The 27,964-nt window shown below is 32.9% G+C and overlaps 3 protein-coding genes across 4 annotated transcripts; 2 read left to right on the top strand and 1 right to left on the bottom strand.

The window, feature by feature from the left end:
* Window positions 1-772: 772 nt before the first annotated feature.
* On the bottom strand, window positions 773-4,156 carry LOC114419566 (receptor-like protein 7). The gene has a single exon (XM_028385279.1). The coding sequence runs from the start codon at window positions 4,132-4,134 to the stop codon at window positions 802-804; it is 3,333 nt and encodes a 1,110-aa protein (XP_028241080.1). The 5' UTR covers window positions 4,135-4,156; the 3' UTR covers window positions 773-801.
* A 4,711-nt stretch (window positions 4,157-8,867) lies between these two features.
* On the top strand, window positions 8,868-12,075 carry LOC114418510 (subtilisin-like protease SBT1.1). 2 transcript variants are annotated; one of them, XM_028383894.1, is made up of 2 exons: window positions 8,868-8,994; window positions 9,549-12,075. In XM_028383894.1, exon 2 carries the CDS (start codon window positions 9,554-9,556, stop codon window positions 11,843-11,845), a length of 2,292 nt encoding a protein of 763 aa, XP_028239695.1. In that variant the 5' UTR covers window positions 8,868-8,994; window positions 9,549-9,553; the 3' UTR covers window positions 11,846-12,075. The 2 variants fall into 2 exon arrangements, with proteins under 2 accessions (XP_028239695.1, XP_028239694.1); XM_028383893.1 differs by lacking the exon at window positions 8,868-8,994 and adding an exon at window positions 9,001-9,166.
* Window positions 12,076-20,397: 8,322 nt separating this feature from the next.
* Window positions 20,398-27,524, top strand: LOC114418509 (phospholipase D gamma 1-like). Its single transcript, XM_028383892.1, has 10 exons — window positions 20,398-22,272; window positions 22,531-22,647; window positions 22,971-23,165; window positions 24,027-24,275; window positions 24,386-24,454; window positions 24,573-24,720; window positions 25,410-25,558; window positions 25,886-26,065; window positions 26,425-26,622; window positions 27,042-27,524. The coding sequence occupies exons 1-10, from the start codon at window positions 20,743-20,745 to the stop codon at window positions 27,333-27,335; spliced, it is 3,129 nt and encodes a 1,042-aa protein (XP_028239693.1). The 5' UTR covers window positions 20,398-20,742; the 3' UTR covers window positions 27,336-27,524.
* The last annotated feature ends 440 nt before the right edge of the window (window positions 27,525-27,964 follow it).

Raw genomic sequence — 27,964 nt, 5'->3', positions numbered from 1 at the left:
AATTTTTATTTATAAATAGATAATAAACATAGTGGTGGTTAAAAATCCCCACTACTTGTAAAATTAAACAGTTAAAACTTAAACCTTGACGGCGTCAACTCCAATTGTACATAAATGATATAATTGTTGCGATTTAAACAATTAAGAGACGTGCGTGTCTTGTGCAACGCAGGCAACAGAAATAAAATTAACATGTTTCTTAAAAGGGGCTTGGTCATGCTGATAGCTGTATCATTTTCTGAAAGAGGCTTTGGTCATGCTGATATCTGTGTCATGTTTCTTAGATGTGTTAATATATAGTGAGGCTTTAGAAAGAAAGGACAGTTAAAATAAAATTTTCAAGGCGACATGTTAAAATGTTCAATTGTCCATCATGAAAAAAACTCTTGTATGTTATTAGTGCAGTTGAGTTTGGTATGCAATATCTTAACCATATCTTTATTCTGAAACCAAGTGACATTTTTTAAAAGCATAAGGCAATTATGCAAGAGGGTTACCATGTGCTTAATATTTTGTGTCATATATGCTCGTTTTCTAACGAAATACTGCAGAAGCTAGAAATTGTAGCATTTGGTTGATGCACGACAATTTTAAGCATTGAAGCAGACATGTACTTAGTCTCGCACCTGCTTAAACGAGAATCCTAAAACAAGCCTAAAAAAATTAGAGAAGTAATTCATGTCACATCTTATTACTAGGTTCAACCTATTCTATGGATGAAATCCTTATTTCCACAGTGATTATAAACAAATAAGATCAAGAAAGTGTCAAATACAATATAGAAAAAATTGCAAATTACCATCAATAAGGCTTCCACCTCATAATTCTATAATTTTGTCCCCCACGATGCACATAAACAAAATCAAGCTGAGGGACGATCTTGCAAAGGATGTCATCTACATGCTTGGAATACCATATCCTCCATCTCTTCCAAAAAATAAGGGGAAAGATGAAAATTCCAAAACCAAAAATCATCCCCAACTCTACACTTAAGAAATTCCATTCAATTGAACCCCCTTTATGAGAATCAAGTGTTTCAGATGCTGGTGGTGACAACCCTTGCCCTCCTTCACCATCACAATTTGGGGTCAATGGAGGTCCACATAACCCTTCATTCCCTATAAATGAATCAGCCTCAAATGTCTGAATTTGTGTACCTGTTGGTATTTTCCCCACCAAATGATTATAAGAGATGTTCATGACAGCAAGAAATGATAACTTTGCAAGCTCCATAGGAATCTCTCCACCTAAAGAGTTGATTGACAAGTCTAAGGACTCAAGATGTTTTAGATTTCCTATGGAAGAAGGGATGCTACCTGAGAAAGAATTTTGTGACAAGTTAAGAGCATGTAGTGCTGTGAGATTCATAAGCTCTTTTGGTATTGGCCCTTCAAAATTGTTGGATGAGAAATCCAAAGACGTGAAGGCAATGAGGATTTTAACCAAATTTAACTGTCTACCTTTGTTGACAATTGTAACCGAATCCTCATAAGCTCGAACACCAACACCCTCCTCAAAGATATGAGAGATTATGTGGTCTATTATTAAATGTGGCTCTAATGCTATAATTTTGGCTAACTTGATTTGTAGCTCATGGTTGAGATCTACAATTGCAGTTATAAAATTCATAGGATTAAAGTCATCATAGAGATCAAAATATAGATGACCAAATTGTCCACCCTTATCTTCATCAAGCATCAATGTTTTCCAACTCAGTAAGAGTGATGCTGGTAATGTACCACTGAAATTGTTAGAGGCTAAATCAACAATTTGAAGTGTCTCCCAACTGCCAATGCTATTGGAACATCCAATAGGCCCATGCAATTTGTTTGATCTTAAAATCATGACTCTGAGGGAGGAGATGCTCTTCAAGAAGCATGGAAATCTGTCAACTAGTTGATTGTTTCCAAGGTTTAGAACTTGTAGTTTATGGCAATTAGCCAAAGATTTTGGGATGGTTCCCCTTAAAAGATTTCCACTGAGATCCAAAAACCTCAAAGAACATGAAGTTGATAATGTATTTGAAATATATCCATTGAGCTCATTTCCACCAAGATTTAGTAGCCTGAGAGTGCTACTTCTACTTGTCAAACACATAGGGATCTGACCATTGAATCTGTTATGGGAAAGGTCAAGTGCTCGAAGATCTGAAATGTTACAAAAGGATTCATGGATTCTTCCTTGAAAACTGTTGTTTGAAAGGGAGAGAAAATACAAGAAAGGAATGTGACTACCAATGTCAACTGAGTTAATAGAGCTGAATCTATTGCTTGAGTAGTCCAAGTAAATGGCATTTTTCAAAAAAGTAGGAGCAGGCCCTTGGAGATGGTTTGAGTGAAGGTCAAGTTTGAACAAATTTGAACTAAGTTTCTGTAAAGGCCCTTCAATATCTGTCAAAAAGTTGTAAGAAATATTCAAAACAACCATAGAATTAAATTTCCAAATCCAGTTGGGTATTGTTCCTTGAATCTGATTGCTAGATAAGTCTAGGTAGAGTAGTGAAGATTTATTTCTCAAAAAGTCAGGGAATTCTCTCAAATTGCATGAAGCCAACCAAAGAGTTTTCAAACTGGGAAAGGATGATGCGTCATGGTCATCCTCAATGCCTGCATCAACTAACAAGTTATTGTGTCCTAGATCCAGTGAAGACAAATTTTGCAGCCTCCCAAGCATACCAAGTTGTATGGTGCCATTGAACTTGTTTTTGGAAAGTTGCAGCAAACGAAGTCGTTTGAGTTGGAAGATAGACATGGGAATAGGCCCTTCAAAATTGTTGCCACTCAAATCAAGCATCTCTAATGATGACAAAGAAGCATTTGGAAATTCGTCCAACACACCATCAAATTTATTGTAATAAAGCATGAGATGCTGAAGAGATTGAAGTCTAAATAAAGATGAGGGTATTCTTCCATCAAAGGAGTTATCTCCTAAATCAATGCTCATGAGATTTGTAAGGCCCTCAAAATGGGTGGATGGAAGTGTACCCTTGAATCTATTATGATTAAGGGATAAAACTGTGAGGGCCTTGGACCTATTAAATGATGGAATAGGACCAGTAAAGTTATTGAATGACAAATCTAGATGAACAAGTTGGGTGAGGTTTGACATTGAATAAGGAAGTGTCCCTATGAACTTGCAGTTCGAAAGATCTAATTTAGACAATTCCTTCAAATTGTGAATAGACATTGGCAGAGGTCCAGAAAAATTTGTGTGGCTAAGGTTGAAGTTATAGAGGGAACCTTGACTTCGAAAGTTTGCTAGAGAACCATTAAGACTTGGATTATCAGACACATCAATCACCTGCAATGATGGTATTTGAAAAATGATTTTTGGAAAAACTCCATTCAATCCACAGCCACTAAGTTGCAAGATGGTCAAATTAGACAAACTTCCCAAAGACTCTGGCACTGGACTTGCTAAATTATTCTGGTCCAATTGAAGTATTGAAAGAGATTGTAGTTTTGCTAATGAAGAATCAAGAGGACCAGAGAGATTACAAGATGGCATGCTTAAGACTTGCAAGTTTGTAAGTGAAGATAAAGCATGGCTCCACACCTTTCCTTTAGCTGATATTGCTATGCCATCCAGATGTAGCACTTTGATTTCTGTGAAGTTCTGCACAAGCATTGCAATATTTGGCATCTCAAGTTTTAAAGCATGTTGTGAAGTAACTGTGCTAGACAAATCAAGAGTTACTAACTTTGTCAGGTAAGAGATCTCAATTGGAATTTTCCCCTCAAAGCCAGCATTTGACAAATTCAAATACCTCAAATTCTTTAGCTTTTGAAACTCTGGAGGAATCCCAGAATGGAATCCATTATAGGCCAAATTCAAACTTTGCAACTTGAAGAGACTGCTTAAATTTTCAATACCTCCAGAGATGGATTCTTGGCTCAAGTCAAGAGCTATAACATGGCCTTGGTTGCATGCCACTCCATTCCATTCACAACAATCATCACTTTGGTTCCAGTGAATCAGTTTTTTGGACTTGGTGGAATTGAATATGAGGTTGTTCCTCAATTGGAGCAACAAAGATTGTTGATGGCCAAGACAATGACCAGTTGCCAAAATGATGTTGGTGCTCAAGTTTATGAGGCAGAAGGGCAACAAGAAAAACCATAAGGTTATACTCATTGGAAATGGTTATGATTTATGAGTCTCGACCTTATAACAATTAACAAAGTTTAAGGTTGAAGGTGGTTTTTTTTGCCTTTGAGGACATGCTATCTCTCCCTTTTATAGATCCTAATGACCAACTTACGAATTGACAAGTCTAACCTGATGTGTTGGTCTCCTTGGAAGTCCAAGATATCTAAGCATATCACATCAAACAATTTGCTAAATGACTAAATTGGTTAGGTTATCATCCAACAAAGTTGAAAACTTTCAGTGGGGAAAGAATACATATTATAACATTGGACGTCAGGTACAAATCATACGTTACCGAAAACAGGCATAGTTGACATCATAATAATAAATTCTACCAATTCAATATTAAAATTTGCTCTATGGTAATTAACATTTAATATTATATTATATTTTTTTTACTTTTTATTCCTTAATCAACAATCTAAACATATTGATTAGCATGCTTCTTATAATTAATATATTTTAAGAAAAATATTTATTTTTGCCTTTTCCTCATATTCTTGCGCATAATAATAATAATGTTAAAATATACTTTTTTGTCCCTTATATTTTTACTAAAATTCATTTTAGTTATTTATTTCTCAAATTTACGTCAATGTTGTCCTTTCAAAACAATGACTGTTTTTTTATTAAGAATACAATTTTGAACTTTTTTATGTTTAAATATATTTCATCCTTGTAATTTAGTATTTTTTTGTTTTTATGCAATTTTTATTTATTTTATTCCTTGCAATTTTTGTTTATTTTTCATTCTTAAAGCACTTAGGTAACACTTTTTTCATTGTTCAAATATTTTTTTTACTGTTCAAGTGTTATCTAAAACGCTTTAAAAATGAAAAAAACAAAAAAAAAATACATTTGCATGAACAGAAATGAAAAAATGTATTGAAACTTTTTTTTATTGACTTAAGACATGAAAATTGTCTCATTCGAATGACTACATGAAAACTATGGCCCCTAACTAATATTCAAACCAAAATAATTATAAACATAGTAAAAGTTATATGAAAAGTGAGTCATACAAATAATAGAAAAAAAATTTGATATTAGATTGACTAAAATAAATTTTTGTTCCATTATCTACATTTGAAATTTCAATTTCTTGTCTTAAGTTTAAAAAAATTTACTTTATCTTTAAGTTTAAAAAAATTCACTTTACCCCCTTATAATATCTCTCCTAGTGTCTCTATTTGACCAATTCCATCCTTGAGTCAATTTTTGACACTAAGTAATAGAAAGACTTTAAGTGACCAAAGTGAAAAATTTTAAATATAAGGAACTAAAATGAAACCTAAAATATGAATATGAGACCAAAATTTTATTTTAGCCATTTAGAAATTTTACTTTTTTAGTTGATGAAATTCACTTTTGATAATATTTTTATAATATTCATAACTTTTTTTGTTCAAACATAAGTTGATTCCATATTTTATATATAAATAATTTAATGGGATAAATTTAATATCTTGAATTAATTGATAAATGATTCAAAATTGGACCACAAAATGATAATGATCACTTTCTAAAACACAAAGATAATCCAAATTTCAGCGATAAAAACCAAAATAAATATTTTAAAAGATACTAAGGCAAATTTTAATAAATAAATAAAAAAAGAAAAAGTATATTTTAGCTTAATAACTGTTAACATACACTATACACTTTATTCTTTCCATTAGTTCATTTTCTTACGGCGCCAACTCTTAATGAAATTCAGAGCACGCGTACGTCCCTAATCTCACGACTTAATATAGTCTAAACTTTGAAATGTCATTTTGAAATTTCTTATTATTCAGTTATTGACTAACAAAATATTAATCTAGAACTATGAATTGTTAAACTTAATTACCCTATTTTTTACGCATTTGACGGCCAAACAACTACGGTACACCCTTTTCTTTTTTATACCTAAACAACTACACTTTGACTCGCTGGTAGTACAAAATTAAAATATATTCACCATGCATGGTGTCCTGAACAATCAAAACCACCATGTTTCTTCATGTGTTTCTGTACTCAAAATTTCACATCGATTAACAATTGAAATCATGGATCATTTCTAAACATCTTTTCCTTTTAACCCATCAAAACATTTTTTATAAGAATAAAACTGTGACCCATCGATTGGATATTAATTAGTTGAAAATTAGTTGGTTTGTCAGGCTTTAATTAGTTGAAAATTAGTTGGTTATTCACTTAGTGGTTAAATTATAAATTAACATGGAACACAATATTTCAAGGTGTTGGCAGTATTCGAGTAGACTTAATCTGGTGAAATTTTGTTTGAAAATTGTCCGTCTTGCACGGTAATAGAGAAAGATTAGCATCCGAATCCACAATTTCTTTGTGTCACCATTGGAAGGAAAAAACAAAATAGAAGAAACAAAAAGGGGAGTCTTGACTTGTGGAATTATCAATAAACCTGGTACGTAGGACAAACACAGATAGCTATTTTTCGGCGTCTTAATGGTCGATCAGTCAGAATTATTATTTGGAATAAAAGAATAAGGAAAATAAAAGGTATTTTTATTGCATCGTAGTTAAAAAAGGAAAAACAACTTTCATTCATCAAAATATTGCTAGAATTTATTTATTAATTTCCGTCGACTTACTGTAATTAACTTTTTTTAATCGGTTACTACTTAATTAATTTGAGAAATTAAAATATATTTAAGTTCATATTTTAATACATCACTTTTTTTGGTACGTATATTTTGATACATCACTTTAAGTGTTTTTTTTTAAATGTTATATTTTAGCTTCCTATATTTTAGCTTTTTCTTACCTTAAGATATTAATCAAATTTACTGTTTATTCTTTTTAATATAAAGGTTTTTTTTTCTTCTCTTCTATTCATTTGTACGTTCATTTGCTTAAATTTTTAGTAGTGAATCCTATCTCTTTAATTTTATACATAAAATTAATAATAAATATTTTTATTAAACTTATTATTTATTAGAGGTAAAATATTTAAAAAATTATGTAAAAAAAAAAATCCCGCAAATACATTTCTGGACTGTCCCTATTAAAAAGAGTGTGTTCTATCTCAACAAGAGTTAGATGAAGTCCTCAATAGCTAGATTAGTTGCATACCATTTGATTTGAAAGAAATGAAAGATTTTCAAACACGGAATGTTATAAGGAAAAGCATTTCCACATTGTAACCTTGTATTGGGACTCTTGTGCGTCTCTGTTTACTTTGAGTTAAATTAGCTTACTTTCCATAATTATAATCAAATTGACTCACTCTACTCATTTTCTATTAATAATGTCAGATGCACTTGCCATATGAATGAGGAATGCCTTGAATTAGACTCAAAGGAAGGTTTGAGATGTCCCTAGATCACCATGCAATGATCACATACCGCGAGCGCAGAAGTAACAGCTGGTCTCAAAATATCAAAGAGGATAGATATTCTTAGGGTACTTTAGAAGCACTTACTCTAGATCTCTGTTAATGAATATGTACCTTTCTAACTATGTGGACCATATATATGCACAATAGCTACATATATAATGTTATAAAGATTATTTATGGTGATCATGATACACATTGAATAACACAAAACTAAGGAAAAAATACCTTACATAGGTAGCTCTTAACTAAAATTCTTCAATCAATGAGTGCACAACATTCATAAACACACTACATGTACATGGCTTATCCAACACTTAAGTGGTGGTCCCGGAAGTGTCTTCGGGGCTTGCTTAGCTGACACGTACTAATTCCCTTATTTAGAAATCTAGAACTTTTGTAATGATAGTAAACAGCAGTAGCATGTGAGCGTGATGATCAGAAGTATTGTAACCCACTTAGAAATCTCCTAATAGAATTTTGGACCCACAATCCTTCTGGGTCTGAAAAGATTACCATGACTCCACTAAATTCAACTAAATGGGCAATGCCATCATGACATCAAAACAAGCTCTTGTGGTAGCTTCATACACTGAATAAAGGATGAGTTTTAATTTAATGCACACTACTATTAGTATATGGCTTTAGCTGTGCAAGTGTATGAAGACATATAGGATCAAAGTAAAAGACAATTTAAATGCAGTTCCTTGAATACTTTTGGTACTATATTTGCATAATGTTAGAATTTAAATACAGTTCCTTGAATACTTTTGGTACTATATTTGCATAATGTTAAAGTGAATAAGAACATTCAATCCAAAATTTTAAAATAATAAGTTAATAAGTTAATTTGACATCACATTCAACCCAAAATCTTTAAGAAATTAGATTTACAGGCCTTTTTACCTATATTTTACTTCAGTTTTACACTTGTACTTCAACACATATCCATCACAAATGCTATCTGTAGCAAGATAAAGAAATGAAAAAATTAAATGAATCTTCCACATGGTGTAAATTAATAGTTAGAACTCAATTAACCGATGGAGTTTGTGTCAACATCCTCCCATGGCAAGACCCTGGTGGGGAAGAGTCATTTCCAATTATAGTGCTTATTAATTGACTTGAGTAAAATAAGATGCACCTTTACCATGTGTTGTAGCTTTTGGCCCACATGAACAATTGTTTTAACTGTCTCTAAGGATACCTCAATACTCTATAATTAAGAAATGATGTTTTAATTATAAATGCCAATTTGGAATTTAAAAGGCTCTCATGAGAGAATAAAAGAATGCTAAAATTAAAATTGGAAACAACTATATATCGTGGTCAGTGATATAACTTGGCACAGAATGGAGAAAGATATTTGTACCATTTAATATACAATGACACATGATTGGACTTGTTGCTCATCACAATAAGTATATAAGGACTTGTTATCATCTAATATAAAGCGTGCAGTCGTGAAGTAGAAGATAAGAATACAAAAGGTAGACTCATTGCCATTGCTGAACTTCAATGAACATACAGAAAATTAATGCCTTTAACTTTTTCGGGCTTAGCTTCTTCCGGTTCTTTTTAAAGAGTCAATGTTAGCAGTTATTGGCATCCTTCATCCATCATATCTTTTTCTCTAGTGTTCTTGTGCTAAATCCAGCATAGGTTTGGACCTCTACCTCCATTCTCTGACTGTTTATTCATAGCCGATTGTCTTAGAGTAAACACTATTTTGCTATGTACCATTTACTTGCCTAGTATTATTTACAATATTCCTTGCATAGTTTAGTTGCATAGTATTATTTAAACAGTGGAAATTTGCCTTTAAGTTATTCATGTTTCTAGAGTACAAAATAATGTTCCATAAAGAAATATTTGAGATAGCCAAAAATCACGTCTCTGTTAAAACTAAACAAAGAAAATGTATTAAGGAAAAAAAGAGTTCATAGAAGTTTGTTTAAATGGTATACTATTTTTTTTTTAGACCAAATATCATATGAAGAGTTTGTTTATTTAATTTTTTGTCCTATTTGTGACTTTTCTGTAGGCAACATGATCTTCAGGACACTCCTATTCCTCCTGGCCTTTATGGTGACAAATTCAGTTGCTGTGATGGACAAGAAGACATACATAATACACATGGACAAGACCAAGATCAAAGCCTCAATCCATTCCCAAGACAACACAAAACCTTGGTTCAAATCAGTCGTTGATTTCATCTCTGAAGCGTCATTAGAAGAAGACATAGCCCCTCAGCTTCTTTATGTTTATGAAACCAGCATGTTTGGTTTTGCTGCCCAACTTTCAAATAAACAGCTTGGGTACTTGAACCAAATAGATGGTTTCCTTTCAGCCATACCTGATGAACTATTAAACCTTCACACAACATACAGCTCCCATTTTCTTGGCCTACAGAATGGAAAAGGACTTTGGAGTGCTTCTAACTTGGCCTCAGATGTGATCATAGGAGTCCTTGATACAGGAATATGGCCTGAACACATCAGTTTCCAAGACACAGGTTTGTCCAAAGTACCCTCTCGTTGGAAAGGTGCTTGTGAAGCAGGCACCAACTTCTCTTCCTCAAGTTGTAACAAGAAGCTTGTAGGTGCAAGAGTCTTTCTACAAGGGTATGAAAAATTTGCTGGAAGAATCAATGAAACATTGGACTATCGTTCCGCGAGAGATGCGCAAGGACATGGAACACACACAGCCTCAACTGCAGCTGGTAACATGGTGAGCAATGCCAGCCTTTTCGGCTTGGCACGCGGTTCTGCCAGTGGAATGAGGTACACCTCAAGAATAGCTGCTTATAAAGTATGCTGGCGTTTAGGCTGTGCTAACTCTGACATATTGGCAGCTATTGATCAAGCTGTTGCTGATGGTGTTGATGTGTTGTCACTCTCTTTAGGTGGCATTGCTAAACCTTACTACAATGACAGCATTGCCATAGCCTCATTTGGAGCAACACAAAAAGGAGTTTTTGTTTCTTGTTCAGCAGGCAATTCTGGTCCCTCTAGTTCAACTGCTGGAAATGTTGCCCCATGGATCATGACTGTTGCTGCTAGCTACACTGACAGAAGCTTTCCAACAAAAGTGAAGCTTGGGAATGGAAAGGTTTTCAAAGGGTCATCATTATACAAAGGCAAGCAAACAAACCTATTGCCTCTTGTGTATGGAAACTCCTCAAAAGCACAAAGGACAGCACAGTATTGCACCAAAGGTTCACTTGATCCAAAGTTTGTCAAAGGAAAAATAGTCGCCTGCGAACGTGGAATAAATAGTAGAACCGGAAAGGGAGAGGAAGTGAAGATGGCAGGTGGGGCAGGAATGATACTACTCAACTCAGAAAACCAAGGAGAAGAGCTTTTTGCTGATCCTCATGTTTTGCCAGCCACATCCTTAGGTTCCTCAGCAAGTAAAACAATCAGAAGCTACATTCACTCAGCAAAAGCACCAACAGTTTCAATTTCCTTCCTAGGGACAACATATGGAGACCCAGCACCAGTTATGGCTGCATTTTCTTCTAGAGGACCAAGTGCTGTGGGCCCAGATGTGATCAAGCCAGATGTAACTGCACCTGGTGTGAACATCTTGGCTGCTTGGCCCCCCACAACTAGTCCAAGCATGCTCAAGAGTGACAAAAGAAGTGTACTATTTAACATAGTCTCAGGTACGTCAATGTCATGTCCTCATGTTAGTGGCATAGCTACACTGATTAAATCTGTGCACAAGGATTGGTCACCTGCAGCTATCAAATCTGCTCTCATGACTACTGCTTCCACATCAAACAACAAAGGTGCTCCAATTGCCGACAACGGTTCAAACAATTCTGCATTTGCTGACCCTTTTGCATTTGGTTCAGGCCATGTTAACCCTGAAAGAGCTTCTGATCCAGGGTTAGTCTATGACATCACCACCAAAGATTACTTAAATTACTTGTGCAGTTTGAAATACACATCCTCCCAGATTGCTATACTGTCAAAAGGTAATTTTAAATGTGCCAAAAAATCAGCTCTTCATGCTGGTGACTTGAACTACCCTTCATTTGCTGTGCTATTTGGCACGAGTGCTAGAAATGCTAGTGTGGCATACAAGAGGGTAGTCACAAATGTTGGGAAGCCCTCAAGTTCTTATGCAGTGAAAGTGGAAGAACCAAAGGGAGTATCTGTCTCGGTTGAACCAAGGAATATTAGTTTCAGAAAAATTGGTGACAAATTGAGTTATAAAGTGACCTTTGTTTCATATGGAAGAACAGCAATTGCTGGCAGTTCATCATTTGGATCACTTACTTGGGTATCAGATAAATATACTGTTAGGAGTCCTATAGCAGTAACATGGCAATAATAGGAAAGGTCTTTGTAACGTTTGAGACTTCAGAGAAGCATAAAACTATTTTTTAAGCTCTTAGCTAGCAGGGGAACTTTACTTGATGAATGATGATCCGTCACAGTACTATTGTTGTAACCTTGTTACCATCTTTAAACTTTATAGAATAAAAAGAACACACTTTGTTGTGAAATTATCACTCATAGTTAAACAATATCATATAAAATTTGATCAACTTCTATAGGGTACTTGAGCAGATGTCCTTTAATCTCTGTTACATCACTTGACGAAAATTGTTTCCAGTTCTGTTCACCTATCTTTCTAACCCTTCTAACACATACATTCCAGGCTCTCTGGTTGTAGAAAGCAATCTTCAATAATACCGGTATGCTCGGGCCCAAAGTGACATTCTATATCCATAGATCTGCATGGTGTAAGGTCACAAAGAATTACAGTCAGGTCATGTATTAATATTATAAATAGAATTCAATATATTGTTGATCCTTAATAAATATTTAATTTACGTATTTGTTTTCTAAATTTTTTTATTTTGCATTTAGTTTTATTAAAATAATAATTTTGTTTTTTATTCTTGATAATTTTTTTAGTTACCAATAAATTAAAAAATTTTGCATTTATTTTTTATAATTTTTTCATTTGTTCCAAGTAGTTAAGATTAAAACAAAATTCATTAATTTATTAGGAATTAAAATAAAATATTAATGATAAAAAATAAAATTACTGTTTTATTAGAGACTCAACTTAAAATAAAAATTTATTAAAAAATAAATAAATAAATCAAATATTTATTAAAAATAAAAATGTATTTAAGCCACAACAATATTGTAACTATTCATAACCCGTACTCTTTCACTTGATACATTAACAAAAACATATATAAGTAAACCAGAAGCTAAATTCAGATCTTTTAGTTCTTTAAAAGTTACATTTACAAATGCATATTTGTGTTCCACAGAGTCAGAGAAACCAAAATAAACCCAAAGATGTTGGTTTTTGGGCCAGATGGTCATAACTCATAAGGGTCAGGTTATTTGGATTTAATCCGGGTAAAGTTAAGGGTGCCATTTAGAAGCTAGAGTGTGGAACATATTTCAAAAGCTTTATCAGACCGGTCCAATTGGAATCTGGTGGCATAATCAGATCAATTTTGTTATTAGATTGGTCATGCATTTGACCCAGTGTCAGATCCGGCCAGTTTGAAATAAATCCAGTTACCCGGACTAGTTATTAAAACTCGTGACTTGTACAATTGTGTTATTGAATTATTATTTGTGAACTTGCGTTATCAATTTTAATACTTCAATTGTTATTTTGGATTTTAAAGTATGAGTGAATTTTTTTTAATCAAATAATGTTAATTATATACTTATATTATATATATATATATATATATATATATAATTTTTAATTTTTAATATATACTAAATCAAATCAGACTAATTACTAACCTACTCATTACCTCAACTAAATCAATGACCATAATTTTATAACTTTGATGTGGAATTATAATTATTGATAGAAAAATCAAAAGTGTGGATTTGAACAACCTTGTAATGTTATAAATGTGTATGTAATTTATCAAAACTTTAATGAGTAAATCTTACTTTTGGTCCTGAAATTATGTGAGTAATTAAAATGATTAATAAATCCTTAAAATTGGATTCCATCACTGATCCACTAACTTCGTTGGAAAATGTGTGATGTATTTAATCTGCCATGACTGTCCAATCATGGACACATTAGCAAAGACTAAAATGAAGATTACAGGGATGCTTTTTGCAGTTATTATTCCAAGTACGACTAACAACGTGAATGCAAAAGAGAACATGTCAAAGCGTGCATTTTACCTTTTGAACAGAAGGTTAACCCATTAAAAAATTTAAAAACTTATCTGAACCTTCTAAATATAAAGGAAAGGGGGCTAATTAAATTTTTAGTCTTTAAATTATACTGGTTGGATCATTAATCTACTACCTCAATGGTTATACAAAAATCATTTTAAAAAAATGCGGTGACATTTTTATAAATAATTGTAACTTTTCAAAGATAATTTTCTCAAAATCATTTTTGAAAACGCATTACTACATCAATTTTGTGAAAAATCATCTTCGAAAATACATCTGACTTATTCAAAAGGCATGCATCTCTCTCACTCACACCCACTCACATTCTTCAACAATCGTCTCCCTCACTGATGAAAACCCTAAGCCCCAATCCTGCGAAGGGTGGTCAAAAGCAAAGGCTTCCTCCTTTCCCACTTGGTTACTCGTCTTCTCCTTTGCCAATAGACATGTTCCACTTCCCCTTTGTCCTTTTCTCCCGCCGCCTCCATCGTGCGAACTATCTTGCTCCACCACCTCTCACCCACCCTCCCTCCTTCTCTTCCACCCCATCTACCTCATGTGGGGCTCCAACATCGGCGTTGGCAAAATCCTAGACCCTCCAAACTGGCTTCCCCACCCCCTCCCAATTCCATTACCTCAAGACCCTCCAAATTGGCTTCCCCTCCGACTCCGACTCCCACTTCGTCTTTAACAAGCTCTGCCAACTCTCCCTCCTTCGCAACCCCCACATTCCCCTCTCTGTTTCTCACCGTGTCATCAACATGTCCCCTGTCGTGAAGACGTCAAATTCGTTGGTTGGCAAGGAAGGAGTTGGGGCCCCCTCGGAGCTGCTCTGCAAGACATTGTACACGTGGGAGGAGGTCGTGTTGCTGCACTTGGCCATGGAGTGGGAGGGTTTGGTCGTGAAGGACTCGTCGGTGCTGGAAACTCTTGGTGAGTGTCTCAATGGCATGGCGGAATGCGGGGAAGGTAAGGAGAGATCGAAGGTTTTGTGTAAAGTTAAAACGAAAATTCGAGTGTCAAATCTACAGAAACTTTATTTGTACTTAGGTAGATGAATATTTTATTAATAAAAGAAGTTAAAGAAAATTGACACGAAAAGGTTATGAGAAAAACAAGAACTTAAATTGGTAGAAAGTTTAATCAAACAAGAGGAGAAATTAAACAAGAATTTAAATTAACTAATTAAAGACAAAAAAGATGTGAAAATCCAATATTATTGTAAAAGAAAATTCAGAAGATGAAAATGTTGGGAACTTAGCCTACTAGAGCTACTCTTTGATGTAATGTTAATGATTTTTTTCTATTTATAATCATTCTAATTTACATCTGCATCTATTAGTATACTCTAACTTTGCTCCCCCCACATGAAAGAGTTTAATTTATCTATTTTATCTCTCAAATTCCTTTGCAGAGTTAAAATAGTAAATTGCATTAAAAGTATAAATGTATAACAGGCTAAACAAATATCAACATATCCCTAGTGATGACTTTATTTAGATAACATTTTCCAGTTCTATTAGAAAATAACGTTTCCCAACATTACCCCTAAAACTTACCATGCAGATGGGTGATCAAGGCACAAGCAATAATATTAAGCACAAGAAAGGATAATACAAATGTAATATTATTAAATAGATAGGAAGAGAAATTAATTTTATCTTATAACCGATTTAAAAAGTGAACATAATTGTATATGTAACTATTGATATTTGGGTCATTACATTATTGAAATATCTAATAGTGGTTATATTTACTTCTTTAGTGATTGGTAGTGTCATGGAGTTATTAAATGACACACGTGGTTAATTTTATATTAATAAATATGATTAATTTTGTTTTTCAAGTGAGTAAATAGTCTATTTAGCTTATGTATTATGGTTTTTTGACAATTTAATTCTTATATTTTTTAAATGAATAATTTAATTTATAAATGTGCAAGTACTATGATAAATTAGTTCAAGTTGATGCATAATTACGGTTGTCTTCTTTTAATCATTTATTATAAAATAAAATAAAACAACATTTATATATAATTAACCATTAGTTCAAGTTGATCCTGAGTTGCCAAAACTTAGTACTATTGCATGTGTAAGTGAGGTGTTTCTTTCTACAACCCATTAAAATCACATGCGCTCCTTTTGTGTTTTGAAGAAGGGTGTTATTATTGGCTCCTTGGTAATTGCTCTTGGCCCCTATCCAGGGATTGAGATATTTTTTATTTCCAAAAAATATCATTTTCATGAAATCATGATTTCGTTGAATAAAACGTCCAATGAAATTGTGATTTTGTTATCAATTAATTTTCGTCCCTCTCCCTTGTATACAACGAAATCATGATTTCGTTGTATTTTTTCACCTCTAACATAACAGAATCGTAATTTTGTTGTTATATTTTGCGACACCCCCTTATCAAAATGAAATCACAATTCTTATTTTGATGGGATAAAAAATTATCCACAACAAAATCTTGTTGTGGTGTTTTTAAAAAAAATAAAATAAAAAACACATTTGTTTGAAACTTAAATGTGTTTTTTTATTGAACATTACAACGTTACATTTATTGCTTTTTTATTGATTGAGACTACTTTTTTCTTAAACGTATTTATTGAACACCACTTCTTTCAAGATCTATTTATTGTCGATATGATATGAGTCACAAGAGAATAATAAGTCATTTAATATAAAGAGGAGTAGGGATTTGACGCAACGCCATACCTTTGTTTAATATTTACCATATTGTTTAAAACGTGGAGAGTGTATTTGCTCTTATATACTCAGATGGTGACATAATTTCACCATTGAAGGAATATTGTTTGAATGTCCTAGTGGTCCTCAAGTCGTCACAATAAATGATGACATATCGCTTGATGCCTTAAGAAAAATAAATATTGACACCATTGGAAGTTACAAAATTTTACTTGATTTTTTTACTGTCAACCAATTTACGTTAATAATGATTTTGTTGAATACAAGTGTATGAAGCTTAAACGTGACAATGATGAAGGGAAAATGTTTTTCAAGGGACTAAATTGAAATAAGTGAAATTTTCCCTTCTAAATAACAAAACAGATTAGTTGACTTTTGGAAATTCATGCAATTATTAATCCAAAAACTAAGTGTTATAACTATAATAATAAGCAAACCCTTTTATTATCTGACCACCAAATTAACAATAACATGTAACAAGACATGTTAGTTGCCTACTTATCCTTATAAATGTGACATTAGCATATCATTGTCAGTTGCTTGAGCATCTTCTCAAAAAACATTAAAAAAAATTGATAAGGGGTTCTTAATAAGGACAGATTCCTCATTTTTTTTATAGGCAAACAAATTTTATAACTGGTACCAGAGGTACAAAAGAAAAGATTACAATAGAATCTCGGTTACACCACATTAATCTCCAACATTTTAAGGAACCGTTCCTTTCACTGAAGAAGAAGAAAGTTGCACTCTATTGAGTATCACTAGTTGTTTATATTATATGATGAGATAGACTTGAGCTAGCTAGAAGGAAAGAAGAGTCCTCTACCAGGTACACTTTTGATAAACTTGAAGATGTGTATGGTTGTATGATTGATGTGCATCAGTGGTTGCCTCAAGGAACTAATTTAGTTAACTGCATAACAAATATGCATGAGGTTTGCTATGAGTGAGATATAATAGGCGTCCTGAGTCTTCTATAGGATGTAAAGACAAGGTATTGGTGTTCCTGAAAGCTTATGGACTTAATTAAGGTTTGGGTCCATAGGGGTCGAACTGGAACAAATTAACAAGATTGGGTTTGATGGAACTTCGCCAAAATCATAACGCAATAGTCCTTACATAGATATTGATGAGTGTAACTATAACTATCATAACAGAAGCACTAAGTGCTTATGACATGTCAAATACCACAGTGCATTTTAATTAAATCCTTTTAAAAACAGAGAAAAAACATACAACATAATTTATACCATTAAGGTGTTATTATTATTATTATTATTATTATTAGTATTCCTCTGAAAAAAGGTGTTATTATTATCTTTTAAAAAAATAATATGATTTTAATTAATTAAGATATTAATAAATATTTTCTTTTAATGTTTATTATAATCCTAAATTTTTCGAAATCTAACTTTTATACTCAACTTATATTTTTCTTATTTCTTTTCCCATTATCACATCACCCATTATATTCATCAATTTCTCTTTTTCTTTTATTTCCTTCCTAATCGTCCCAAAGATTGTTAACAAATCATTATCTTTATGCTTGAATATCATTTAATGTTGTAAACACCACTAACCGTGTGGTTGAACTAATATAGGGTTAGGTTTAACGCTTGAATATCATATGAACTATTATATTATAGTCTTTACTCACATCACTACTAATCGTTAATCATGTCAGCAATGTATAAAAGTACAAATCAACGACAAAAAAAAATAAAAAAAATAACTTTTAGTCCTTTAAGTTTTTTATTTCAGTTCTTATATTTTTAAATTAATGAGTTTAATTCTTTAATTTTTAAAATATATAAAAATTTAGTATTTTCTTATATTTAAATTTAACATTTATTGATAATTTTTATAACCACAAAGTTAGAAGATGAATTAAATTTACATATTTTTAAAATTTTGAAGACTAAATTCATTGATTTGAAAATATAGAAATTATAGAAATGAAAATTAAGTTTGATGGAAAGTTCAAGTACAAAAATAGATTTTTCTAAAAAATCAAGAATATTTTTAAAAGAAATATTTTCAAGACCCAAATAAATATAAATGATAAAAATAAAAAAAAAATATTTTTAAACCTTAAAAATATTAATATACATTTTTTATTTGCCAATCTCAAATGTGGCAACATTTATACAATATTATATAATTATATAATAAGATTCATTTTAGTCTCAGTTGATTGGAATGAAACACCTCATAGAAGAATCCAATTGAATTGGTTGCCTTGTTTGACAATGGTAACAAGGCGGGGAGTATTTATCATATTGTGGAGGGCCAATTAGCAATGCAATCTGCATAAATAAACTATGCAGAATGTATGTATGTATGTATGCCGTACTAGGGCGTTATTTTCCGTTATTAAGACTTGAGAGCCTTAGAAAAATGTTTTGAGCTTTGACTCATACCCCAACCAACATTTAACAAATACTCACAGAGAATAAGATATTTTTTGTAGTTCCAACTTCCAACTTTTTCTATTCTCTTTTCCATGTAAAACAAAAGTGGCAATCAAACTCAAACTCAAACTCAAATGCTGTACTCTTTTATTTGTATTCTATTTAATAATTTATTTTCTCTCTCTTAGCAACCGTGTGGTATGGCGTGCTAATATGTCATTTTAATCCTAACTTTTTCAAAAGTAGTGAGATAAATGGATCCAGATTACTATAAGTGGAATAGATCATTATTATCATCTCGTTCGGCGTACGCGCCCATATATATCATTTGCTGTGAAAAATATTTTTTTTTTAATTTTTAATTTCTAATAATATTTACTATCAGAGTGAAAAATAATAAATTTTAATTAAATTTTTTTAAGTGATTATAATATTAATTTTAATAATCGATTATCTTTATAATTTTATTTATTTATTAATTAATTGAGTTTGGACAAACTAAAATTATATTTATTTTTTAAAATATTTACGGGTGTGTATACTTTTAATATTATATTTAAATTATTTAAGAATAAATTGTTATTATATTTATAGCAATTATTTTAATTAATACTTTCATTTATTATTATTAACCTTATACATTACCATATGCGTCATAAGTATGCAAATATGTGTATACATATATAGATATTGTCATTTCTATTTAAAAGTATTAAGTATGAAATTTAATTTGATTTACTAAATTTATTTTTAATTTTTTTATTAAATGTTTCTTAGAATATTTTTAATATACTATTAAATTAACATTTTATATGAAAATATATATTAAGTAAAATAAATATAGAAGAACTTTTAAATTTAATTAGATTATTATAATTCGTTAAATACATTTAGTTTTATTTAAAAGTAATCTTTTCATCATCATTATATACATACCCATAATTATATTTTTTTTTTATGTCAATTTATAAAATGTTAAATCTAATTTACCTATATTTAAGCTTACAATTAAATTTATTATTACATATAATAAATGTTCTTAGACTTAGAATTCGTTTGGTTTAAATTTTGATAGAATTAATTTTGACAAAATTAATTTAAATAATTATCAATGATTAAAGTATGTATTTAAATTAATCTAAATTATATATTTTAAGGTCTATTTTTTATTGAAAAATGTCAAAATTAATTTTTTTAAGCTCAATTTAAACATTTAATAGCTAAATTCAAATTGACTAATAAATTGTAGCAAAAAAGCAGACCAATAATTCAATCATTTTTTATTAGCTAAACACTTTTAGGATCAATAAAACATATTCACCAAAAACAAAATGAATAAAACGAGATATTATCATTGGTAAATGAATCTTATAAATTAGAAGTATAATATATTTTTCAAATAAAGAAAGAATTAGATATATTTTATATTTTCCCCTCTTAAAAAATAGATTTTTATTTTATTTTCAAGATACTAATTTTTTTTTCAGTTAATACATGAAAAGACGCCTTGTTTCAAGTTGCCAGTGTGTGGGACCAAGCTGACCTGCTATGTGTAAAAGAGAAAAAGCGATAGATCCATTCTCACGAGCTGCAATTGCAATGCATCTTCAACTTCTTCTTCGTTGAACCTTCCAAATCATAAACCTTTCCCTCTCTTACCTCGCAAATTTCTTCTCTTTCATACAAGTTCCTTCTTTTTATTGGTATTATTACCATCATCAATCTCCAAAGTTTTCCATCAAATTTTCACGCGATTAGTTTCAATTCAGCACATTTATTTTTCCTCTATGTTTCATTCTGCCGTGTGCTATCAATACCCTTTGTGTCAATTCCATCTGGGGTGTGGCCCTTTTGCATGAAAGATCAAATCTTGAAGTTCAACTGATAAATAATCCAATTCAATTCTGAGTTGTTGTTGTTGCTTTGATCAATGGACAATTATGGTTCTTCACAACATCCATATGGGTATCCCAACCCTTATTCATACCCTCCTCATGATCCATATGCTCAACCACCATATCCATATCCATATCCATATCCACATCCAACAAACCCTCCTCATAATAACAACTCAAACTACCCATACCCCCCACCTCCTCCACCACCACACTCCTCATCCCCTTATTCTAGCCCCATAAACTATTCCTCATACCCTCCTCCTCCTCCTCCTCCTCCTCCTCCATCTACCTCATCACATGGCTCCTTTGACTATCCTATGCCTCAGCCACCTCACACTTATCCTTACCCTCACCGAGTCCCTCCAGAATGGAGTGTCACAACAGGAGGTGGAGTGTCTCACTCTCACGCTAGTGATAGTTATAACCCTCCTCACTCTGCTGCTTACCCTACTTTGGATGATCTCATGAGCAATGATAGGTTGTCAGATAATAATAACCTCCCAAGTGCACCTCCCTTGACACATTCCCCACCAATTCTATATCTTGATAGGAGGGATGAGTTTTATGGTTATTCTAGCTACTCCTCCTCAAGTTTGGATCAGGGGGATCCTTCTAGGCTCTCAGATAATAATGATGACTCAGTGAATAGTGAGAGTTTGCAGATTGTGCCGGCTCAGCACAAAGGATCTCTGAGGGTTTTGCTCCTCCATGGGAATTTAGATATTTGGGTTCATGGAGCCAAAAACCTTCCAAACATGGACATGTTCCACAAGACGTTGGAGGACATGATTGGTAGATTCCCCGGTACTGTTGCGAGCAACAAGATTGAAGGAACGGTAAGCCGGAAGATTACTAGTGATCCTTATGTGACAATTTCTGTGTCAAATGCTGTAATTGGTAGGACTTTTGTGATTAGCAATAGTGAGAATCCTGTGTGGGAGCAACATTTCTATGTTCCTGTTGCACACCATGCTGCTGAAGTTCATTTTGTTGTGAAGGACAGTGATGTGGTGGGTTCACAGCTCATTGGCGTTGTGGCAATTCCTGTGGAAAAAATATACTCAGGGCAAAAGGTACAAGGGACCTACCCTATCCTGAACAGCAATGGTAAGCCTTGTAAGCCAGGTGCTGTTTTGATGGTATCCATTCAGTACATTCCAATGCATACACTTATCATGTATTACCAAGGAGTTGGAGCTGGTCCTGACTACATTGGGGTTCCTGGCACATATTTTCCATTGAGGAAAGGTGGAACAGTTACTCTATACCAAGATGCTCATGTTCCAGATGGTTGCCTCCCTAATGTTGTGCTTGATAATGGTGTGTATTATGCTCATGGAAAGTGTTGGCTTGACATCTTTGACGCCATAAATCGAGCTAAGCGTTTGATTTACATTACGGGGTGGTCGGTGTGGCACAAAGTTAGGCTGGTAAGGGATCCTGGAAATCCATCAAAGTTCACCCTGGGTGATATTCTGAGGTCTAAGTCATCGGAGGGAGTAAGAGTGCTTCTCCTTATTTGGGATGACCCTACATCAAGAAGCATTCTAGGTTACAAAGTGGTTAGTAAAGCAATTTTTTGGTGTTACCTATTACTGCATTTCTGTTTTGGGGAGGATTAGGTGTGTGTTTGGTTTATTGTTTACACTCATTCCAAGTCAGTTGAACAGGAAAGAATGTGTTGGATTATCTTGAATGTCAATTTGAGCTTTACCAATGGAGATCCAAACACACTATAGGACTTGATTGGCAATTGTCTGCATGTGGACATTTTTGCTGTATGTGGTTATCTTAAGTATGTCATTCTATTTCTTTTGAAGGATGGTGTGATGGCAACTCATGATGAGGAAACTAGACGATTTTTCAAGCACTCTTCTGTGCACGTGCTGCTTTGTCCTCGCATTGCTGCAAAACGTCATAGCTGGGCAAAACAAAAGGTTTGGCTTGACAATCATTCTACTCACATCGAAATACTTTTATTTATTGTCTCCCTTGATTCATTGCATTATAAGAATTTAAATGATGTTCTCCTTTGCCCAGTTCAGCATACTTTATGTAGCACATATTACTACTGATAGGTTGATCCCATTTGGTAGTTTGCCGAACTTTTTCTCATAAAAATTCAGCATTTATGGCAAGGTTCGGTTTTAGTAGGTGGTACTTTATCTTCATTTTTACGTTGGATCTCTAAATATGTTTTTGCATAGTTCTACAATTTCAGTTCTAGAGTTCCACATTAATTTCTTCTTCCATTTATCAGGAAGTTGGAACAATATATACACATCATCAGAAAACTGTAATTGTGGATGCTGATGCCGGAAATAACCAAAGAAAAATAGTAGCATTTGTTGGCGGACTTGATTTGTGTGATGGGCGATATGATACTCCCCACCATCCTCTGTTTAGGACGCTGCAGACACTGCATAAGGATGACTATCACAACCCTACTTTCACGGTAATATATATTTCGGTTTGGTTGCATGATCACTATTCCACATTCATTTGATAAAAAATGAATGACAAAAGTGTGTAGAATAAAACCACAAACACAAAGGTGTATAACTCCAAATTTTAGTAGTTCTAGAAGAAACCAAATTACAACAAAGAAATATTTCTGTATTCTTGTATAGGGGAGATTAAAGAGATTATTTTTGAAATGCATTCAGTGATCAGTTCAACACACTTTAAACAGTAAAATTAGCATTGCCAATGACATGTATAACCTATTATGTAAAGTGTTGGTTCTATCTAGCTTTGAATGTGTAAATTTACTTCATATTTGTTGCACATCTAAAACGCTCCTGCAAATTTATGACAGAGATGGTATCCTAGTTTAGCTTTAGAATCTTGCAACTTAAATACAATGGAAGTATGTAGCTAGGAACCAATAAGGGGGCATTTGGTAAATTGAAAGTTTTTACTTTCACAAGAATCTTAAAGTGGGAAACTATGATTTTCATTTATGTATGCAATTAATAAAAAATTGATTCCCAGAAACTATGATTTCTGGGAATCAATTTTAGCTCACTTTCTCGCAAAAACATTCCCAAAGAAGGAACAAGAATCCAACTTGCCCGTGTGGAGAGAAAGTTTTAGTTATGTGTTTTACATGAATTATTAATTCCCAGGAAGCATATTAATTCTAACCATACGTATTTTACACATTCTCCCCGTAATCATAATTCCCAAGAATCGACTTTCCCAGGAATCATGTTTTCTAGGGATGAAAAAACTTCTCCCTTACCAAACACCCCCTAAGTTTCAATTTTAAAACAAAGTTCAAAGCAAGAAGAACAATTTATTCTGATGATGACAGGGTAATACTGGTGGTTGTCCACGGGAGCCATGGCATGACTTGCATTCTAAAATTGATGGTCCAGCAGCTTACGACATTTTGAAAAACTTTGAGGAGCGCTGGTTAAGAGCCGCAAAACCAAAAGGGATTCAAAAGTTGAGGAGTTCATATGATGATGCGTTGCTTAAGCTAGACAGAATCGGAGATATTATTAGTTCATCTAATGCTCCTAGTGTCGGTGATGATAATCCTGAGTCATGGCATGTTCAGGTATTTACTCAATTAGTACTGAATAAATATTTAGAATTTCTAGAAGCAGTTTATTTTCTCATTTACACTAGTTAAATGTAACTATTTAATGTACATGCTTTGGAATACAGATATTCCGTTCAATTGATTCAAGTTCTGTCAAGGGGTTTCCAAAGGAGCCAAAAGATGCATCAAGCATGGTGAGTGAAAGATTTTAATGTTTCTAAGTTTTCTTACACGTGCTAGATTTCAATTCGTCATACTTGAGCCATCTTAGGTGTGATGATGGGATAGTTAAACATTACTGTGTTTTTGCAGAATCTAGTATGTGGGAAGAATGTGCTGATTGACATGAGCATACATACAGCATATGTAAAGGCCATTCGTGCTGCACAACATTACATTTATATAGAGAATCAATATTTCATTGGGTCTTCATATAATTGGAGTCAACATAAAGACCTTGGTATGGAACTCCTCTTCTGAACACATGTGGCTTGTTTGCTTCAAGATTTCCTTCTTTTAGTGTGCTGAAGATTTTGTAGAACATAAATAGATTATCCCGGTATATCAGCTTTTGTATGGATAAAGCGTCCAATGCCAAAATCCATTATGTAGAACTATTTTACGAATTAAACTGAATGAATTGAAAATTATATTAAAGAAAAAATATCATTTCCTTTCAAATCTATGATGTGTTATGTTTTGTGCATTTTATATATATCATATTCTCTAGAAATTACATGAGTATGTCATAGCTGGTCTGATATATCTATTTTCATATCTTTAAATTATTTGTAGCCAAAGCTCACTGAAATATAAATCCCCATGGTTTCCTTTAAAAGTTAATAAAGTGAAGATTTAACGTTTGCATTTGTATTTTCAGATGTGTGATCAAATATTTAGTGCCTTTTATACATTAATGACAAGCCTCCGCCTATAAACTGTATCTTTTCTGTGTTCTTTTTCTTTGGCTACATTGATGACAAGGAGGTTTGAACCTATGACCTCTTGCAAATTACTTGAACTCCTCACCACTAGACACTCCTAGTGTTTTTCTGTATAACATAACATGGTGAAGATGAATAATTAATGAGGTTAATTACATTTATTTCAAATATCTCCTTTCAATGTTAAAATTGCATGTTTTTGCAGGTGCTAATAATTTAATTCCTATGGAAATTGCGCTGAAGATTGCTGCAAAGATAAGGGCAAATGAGAGATTTGCAGTGTACATTGTTATTCCAATGTGGCCAGAGGGTGTTCCAACTGGTGCTGCCACCCAAAGAATTCTATTTTGGCAGGTATGCTACCTCGCAGAAGATAAAGGCCAACTTTCATATTATGCCACTTGAATTCTTGCTAATAAATTGAGATTTTGAATGCTCAGTTGATCTGTTGATTTCTCTACTCATCAGAATATAAGAAATTACTTAAACTTGTGTGAAGCTGGAACAACTAATTTATAAGTGGATTGTAGTTATGTGAATTCTGGCCCCAGAATATACACTAAAAGTATCGTGTCTTCCCTACTTCTCTTACTATTTTAGTTAAAGATGTTGCTTCCAAAATATAGTTTTCTTTTTTATAGTTTCATACTTACTATGAATTTTATTTTATAAAAATTTCAGCATAAAACAATGCAAATGATGTATGAGACAATTTACAAGGCTTTGGTTGAAGTTGGGCTTGAAACAGCATTCTCTCCACAAGACTATTTGAACTTTTTTTGTCTTGGCAATAGGGAGGCCATAGATATGTACGAGAATATCACTGTGTCTGGAACTCCTCCGCCAGCAAATAGTCCACAAGTATGAATTTTATTCTCTCCATCCCCTCTTCCCTTTTCAGTTACATTTTTCTGCTTCCATAGTGCCATGAAACAGTGATTCGTATATAGTTATAGATATCTAGTACCGATGAATAAAAAAAAGTTGCTTCCAAATAGCTCGTTATAAACTGTTATTTTGTTGTGTAAACTGTGAAAAGCTGTTATATTATTTATCCAAATGTCTTAATTGTTTTTTCTTAATTCTGTGAAATGCTTGTCTTACTAGTAAAACAAATATTCTAACAATCAATATAAGCATCTTAGTCGTCTGTTTTGTGGCATGCAATCTCCCTTTGGTTAATGCAATTTTAAACTTGTGTACCGGTGCTCTTTGTCCAGGCATTTAGTAGAAACAATCGCCGTTTCATGATTTATGTTCATTCAAAAGGCATGATAGTTGATGATGAATATGTCATATTGGGGTCTGCAAACATCAACCAGCGCTCTATGGAAGGAACAAGGGACACCGAGATTGCAATGGGTGCGTACCAACCTCATCATACCTGGGCAAGAAGCCAGTATCATCCTCGTGGGCAAGTAAGCATTTTTTAAGTTTGTACTTAGTGGCTTCTCACATTTACTTTAAGCCTTTATGACAACCACTGATTGAAAAATGAATAGTTGAAGTTGTGATAAATTACATGTATAACAAATTATGCACGTTTCACTTTAGGTGAGTTAAATCCAATCAACCAGCCAACGTGACCCTCTTGATCCTCAGGCCACAAAACCACCTTTGGCTTTACTTTGGTTTCTCTAATGTTTCTCTAATTCCCTCGAATCCAAATATGCATGTCAATCTAACTTTTAAGGAACTAAAAGTTCTTAATTTAGCGTCTCTGTTTTACTAATATATATGTTTCTGGTACGAAGGGAAAGAATATGGGTTGTGAACCACACAGTTAGTTTTACATTTTGTTAATATTAATACACATTTCCTGACCAATACCATGCAGATCCATGGATATAGGATGTCACTTTGGGCTGAACATACGGGTACGATTGAAGACTGCTTCTTACAACCAGAGAGCCTTGAATGTGTTAGTAGGATTAGAACAATGGGTGAGCTGAACTGGAAGCAATTTGCATCAAATGATGTAACAGAAATGACAGGGCATCTGCTCAAGTACCCGGTAGAAGTCGATCGAAAGGGTAAGGTAAGATCCCTCCCGGGCCACGAAGAGTTTCCGGATGTGGGAGGAAAGATTGTAGGATCATTCATTGCCATTCAGGAGAATCTAACCATTTGATTACTTTTTTACATTCACGTTGCTGGCCATTAGGATAGGAATAGGATGAATGTAAATCACTGGTGTGCATGTAACTTAATTAAATGATAACTTTTTTTTGGGCCAATCATCATTCATATAAATAATCACACACGTTAACATTTAACATTTTCTGGTGAACAATCTACACAAGAGAAATCACTTTGGTGATATCTTGATTCAATTAATCTTTTTAAATGCTAAATAATTAAAATGATATACCATAAGTGAATTCTAAACATTGATGCACTAAATTCAAACTTAAAATGTTTCTTGAGTAAATTATTGTAACTTTATTTATTTATTTATTTTAAATTTAGAAGTTCATTATTATTATTTTAATATATTGCAGTGGCCTCTAAAAATAACAACAAACACATAAATGATGCATTTAAATTTATACCTACTATCCCACAACATGAAATATGTGCATGATACTCCTAAAATGCATAACCCAATTAACACATCAAATTGTTATGCCTGCACCTTAGCGTTACTCTACATGTGTTTCAATTGTCATATTAATTTGATGTTACTAATCACCCTTTATATCATTTTATATCATTGTTCATTCTGTTATAATGTGATAATCTTATTTTGTTTTCTCAAAA

Source organism: Glycine soja, chromosome 7 (assembly GCF_004193775.1).
Source record: "Glycine soja cultivar W05 chromosome 7, ASM419377v2, whole genome shotgun sequence".
Lineage (NCBI taxonomy): Eukaryota > Viridiplantae > Streptophyta > Magnoliopsida > Fabales > Fabaceae > Glycine > Glycine soja.
The sequence above is the reverse complement of the archived record's forward strand: the minus strand, read 5'-3'. Positions and strand labels throughout refer to the sequence as shown.

Excerpts from the sequence above, each read along its gene's own strand:
- LOC114419566 (XM_028385279.1), bottom strand. The coding sequence starts at position 4,134 with ATGAGTATAACCTTATGGTTTTTCTTGTTGCCCTTCTGCCTCATAAAC.
- LOC114418510 (XM_028383894.1), top strand. The coding sequence starts at position 9,554 with ATGATCTTCAGGACACTCCTATTCCTCCTGGCCTTTATGGTGACAAAT.
- LOC114418509 (XM_028383892.1), top strand. The coding sequence starts at position 20,743 with ATGGACAATTATGGTTCTTCACAACATCCATATGGGTATCCCAACCCT. Across the intron at positions 22,273-22,530 it reads GCATTCTAGGTTACAAAGTG|GATGGTGTGATGGCAACTCA; the intron begins GTTAGTAAAGCA and ends TTTCTTTTGAAG. Across the intron at positions 26,623-27,041 it reads AGTATCATCCTCGTGGGCAA|ATCCATGGATATAGGATGTC; the intron begins GTAAGCATTTTT and ends AATACCATGCAG.